Source organism: Pipistrellus kuhlii, unplaced genomic scaffold (genome assembly GCF_014108245.1).
Source record: "Pipistrellus kuhlii isolate mPipKuh1 unplaced genomic scaffold, mPipKuh1.p scaffold_m20_p_5, whole genome shotgun sequence".
In the NCBI taxonomy this organism is placed as follows: Eukaryota; Metazoa; Chordata; class Mammalia; order Chiroptera; family Vespertilionidae; genus Pipistrellus; species Pipistrellus kuhlii.
Window position 1 is genome coordinate 278,511 of NW_023425551.1, and position 3,990 is coordinate 282,500.

General features: G+C 58.2%; 1 protein-coding gene across 1 annotated transcript in view; it reads right to left on the reverse strand.

The window, feature by feature from the left end:
* Window positions 1-3,537: 3,537 nt before the first annotated feature.
* Window positions 3,538-3,990, reverse strand: part of MAS1 (MAS1 proto-oncogene, G protein-coupled receptor) — a 991-nt gene continuing 538 nt past the window's right edge. The window contains exon 1 of the mRNA XM_036414205.2: window positions 3,538-3,990. This exon is cut by the window's right edge and continues 538 nt beyond it. Within this exon, the coding sequence (XP_036270098.1) occupies window positions 3,538-3,990 (453 nt within the window).

Below are 3,990 nucleotides of genomic sequence, written 5' to 3' on the forward strand. Positions count from 1 at the left end.
CACGTGAAAAAAATATTTAATGTCATAAGGGCATAATTCTCCCCAAAACTGTCTATATATTCTATTTCAAAAATTTGGAACAAAATTGCAGCAAGATTTCCAGGCAGCCTGAGGAGACGTTCTAACATGCCTGTGGAGAGAGGAGAGGGGAGATGGCGCGGTGTACACGGACGTGTCCCGAGCCTGTCCCGGAGCAGGTGGAGGGAGCAGCTGAAACGAGTGGAATTCAGCCCGAAGTTGGCGAGGAGACGCAGCTGGTGAGATAGTTTGCGCTTAGGAAAGGGCAGAGGTCCCAGAAGTAAGAAAACAACTCCGAGACCATGTGGATTCCTGTAACAGAGAGGACAGACGGAGCGCTGCAGCCATGCAGACAGAAGAGAAGCAGTCCAGAGACGGAAGGCGCTGACGACGCCTCGCCATACCAGCAGACAGCAGCGGCGGGTCCTTGAAGGACGCCCAGGACCAAACCAGAGACGGTCCGACCTGCATCACCACCATTTGCCCACCAACCAGATCTGAAATATCAGGGCTGACATGTACACATAAGGAACTGTTTGACATTGAAATTGGGACTCAAGAGAACTGTTGGCCCAGAAAGGAACTCACTACAGACTGATTCATTGGCCTCTCAGCATAACCGTTATGGCTTGTCGCAGTTTCGGTTCTTACAAGGGTATTTCTTGGATCACATGATCTCACACATCTACAGAAAATAATGAACATAAAGCTGATGAACAAAAACAGACCCAGAGACAGAGAAGCAGCGATCAGACTGTCAGACCTCAGAGGGAAGGCAGGGGAGGGTGGGGGTAACGGGGAGAGATCAACCAAAGGACTTGTGTGCGTGCTTATGGGCCTGGCCAGTGGCCATGGACAACAGGGGGGTGGGGGCGTATGTGGGGAGGGGTTTGGGATGAGAATGGGGGGATGAGGACAATTATGTGATATCATAATCAATAAAAACTTTTTAAAAATAAAATAAAATGCCTGTGGAATGTGGATGTTTAAATGGTCAGCTCCTCAGAAGACCCTGAAACAAGGGACCCCAAGGCTACGTGGGAAAGTGACCCACTGGGAAGGGTCCCCAGGAAAAACTTTGGGGCAATGGAGAATGTAAAGGAGTTTAAAGAGATTTGAGCCCTGGCCGGTGTTGCTCAGTGGATAGAGCGTTGGCCTATGAACTGAAAGGTCCCAGATTCAATTCCGGTCAAGGGCACGTGCCCAGGTTGTGGGCTCGATCCCCAGTTGGGGGACTTGCAGGAGGCAGTCGATCCATGATTCGCTCTCATCATGGATGTTTCTATCTCTCTCTCTTCCTCTTCCTTACTCTCTGAAATCAATAAAAATATATTTCTTTTTTTTAAAAAAGAGAGATTTGGGCAGAGCACCAGCAGCATTGGCTATATCACCCCAAATAAAATGAGTGGGGTGAGGGGAACCCCCTATTAGAGACCAGATGCATGAGCACAGAGACAAAGGCGGCGGAGGTGATTACAGGGGAGACTTGCCGGAGAGAGGGGACCGGTGGCAAACCTTCGGCGCTGGTCGGCCGGCTCTCTGCGGCTCCAGGGAGACCCGTCCTGGCCTGCCCACCTCCTGGAGGCAGCGGCAAGCTTGAGTTTCCTGGCTGGTGGACCATCTCCCACATCCGCTTCTGCCTCGCCCACCTGTGTTCACGCCTTCAGGCGGCTCTGCTCCAGGGACACGGGTCCTGGGTGTGAGGGCCCGCCCTCCCCAGCTCTCTGACAGTCTGCAGGGCACTAAGCCTATAACCTGACACACACACACACCCCCTCACCCACACGAGTGCTGAGCCTCAGAGAGGGGGCGGGCGGCCCAGTGTGTGCAGCCAGCGCTCCTCCGCCCCGGCCCCCGCCTCGGGACACGGACCTGGGCTCTGCTCTGAGTCTGAGCCCCCAGGACACGGCCCCGCGGCCCGGCCCGGCCCTGCAGTGTGAGCCCCGGCCGGAGTGCAATCCCAGCACAGCGTGTCGGAGGAGGGACAGGGACGCTCAGCACCAGCGCCTCCCGCTACACAGACAAACCCAAAACCACCTGCCAACGTCTGGGCAGGAGAACCACGTGTGGCTGCTAGGGCGGAGTCCGTTTCAGCTGTGAAATAAACAAGCCGCCTGACACCCAGCCAGGCGGAGCCTGGACGGACGCTCAGTGAGAAACCATGGGCAGACGGAGGCACCGACCAATTATTTCTTACACAAAAGCACACAGGAGTAAGCTGTGTGTTATGTAGCGTACACGTGTGACATGCAATAGCTAGAGCGTGGCACAGAGAAAAGTGAGCAGGGCCGGTGCGGGCGTGAGGAGGGGCACCATGGACAGCACAGCTGCTTCGAGTTGGGCGGAGCACCGGGCAAAGAGGTGCATATACCTGCACGGAGTGGCCAGATGATGACGATCTCTGAACGCAAGTAATCTGGCCGCTCCGTGACTCTGCAGCTAAGTTCCAATCATGACAACCCATGGCAAGCAAAGTAGGAATGCACGGCACCAAGCATTCCCACCGGGGAGGGCCAGGAGCAACCCCTCAGACGGCGGCCAAAAGTTTTTTATCCCCATCAGAGGATACTTTTCCATTGACTATTATAGAGAGAGCGGAAGGGAGGGGCAGAGACAGAGAGAGAAACATTGATGTGAGAGAGAACATCAGTTGGTTTCCTCCTGGTCAGGGCCGGGGCCGGAGATCAAGCCTGTAACCGAGGTACGTGCCCTGGACAAGGATTGAACCCTGGACTTGCCCATCCACGGACTGATGCCCTATCCACTGAACCTCACTGGCCAGGGCCAGCCAGAAATTCTGTTTGTGACCTGAAAAGCTGCTGTGACGCACGGCTGTGTGGACCCCGTGACCAACACCTGCAGGCGTTGTCCATGGCAACCCTGCGCCCGGGGCAGCTCTCACGCCGCAGGCAGGAAGTAGACCTCCGTGAATCTACATTCAACATGTGAAAACACGTAACAATATCGGTACATGACAGAGCCACGCGTGTGCTGCACAGAACAGAGGTGTGCGTGCCTTCTTGCCCTGAAGGCGGTGGGGGAGACTGACGTGGCCTGAGCGTGACAGTGAGCCGGGGCTTTGCACGCCTGGCTCCCATGTCATCCTCACCACAAGCCCGGGGACACGGACGGTCACGGTCAAACATGTTCTAACGGAGGCCGCAGGGCTCCGAGGGGTTAAACATGGGTGTGAGGTCACACGGGCAGCGAACGACAGACTCAGCCTCCCTCCGGCCCCCAGTTTCCCCCGCTCGCCGCCCCCTCCTCAGCGGCACGTCCTCCCCGCCCACCGCCCGCGGAGCAGCTGCGCGGTGCTTGGGAAGAGCGAGGGGAGGGAGGGTATCCATAGGGACAGAGGGCACTGAGGCCCATGGGCGGGCATTCCCAGAGACACAGCCAAGAGTGCCGTCTCTGTCCATTAGCATCTCCCGCCGGGGCGGTGTCCTTCCACATCGCATTCAGGAGAAACTTCCCTGGTTTCTGGCCCCGAGGACACCACTGCGTCCCCCCCCCCGGGCCTCAGACGGCGGACTCGGCGGAGGGGCCGCTGTCCCCCGGGCGCCGGGCCTGCGTGTCGTCCTTGAACGCCCGGGTCAGCACCACCCTCAGGGGCTCCTGGAAGCGCCGCCCGCGGCTGCTGCCCACGAAGAAGTAGATGAAGGGGTTGGCGCTGCTGTTGACGGCGGAGAAGAGCACGGACACATCATGGAGGTCCCCGAAGGTGGACCAGTACTCGTAGTAGAGCAGGTAGAGGACCCGCATGGGCATGGCGAAGGCCAGGAACACGGCGACGGCGGCCGCGATGACCGCGTACAGCCTGGCGGAGGGGCTCGCCCGGGCGCTCCTGCGGACCCGGACCAGCAGGACGGCGCTGGACGCCACCATGAGGGGCGTGAAGACCAGGAAGCTGAGCACCGCGATGAGGATGATGACGGGCCGGCAGCGGCTCCCGGCGTAGCCCGGCCTCTCGCT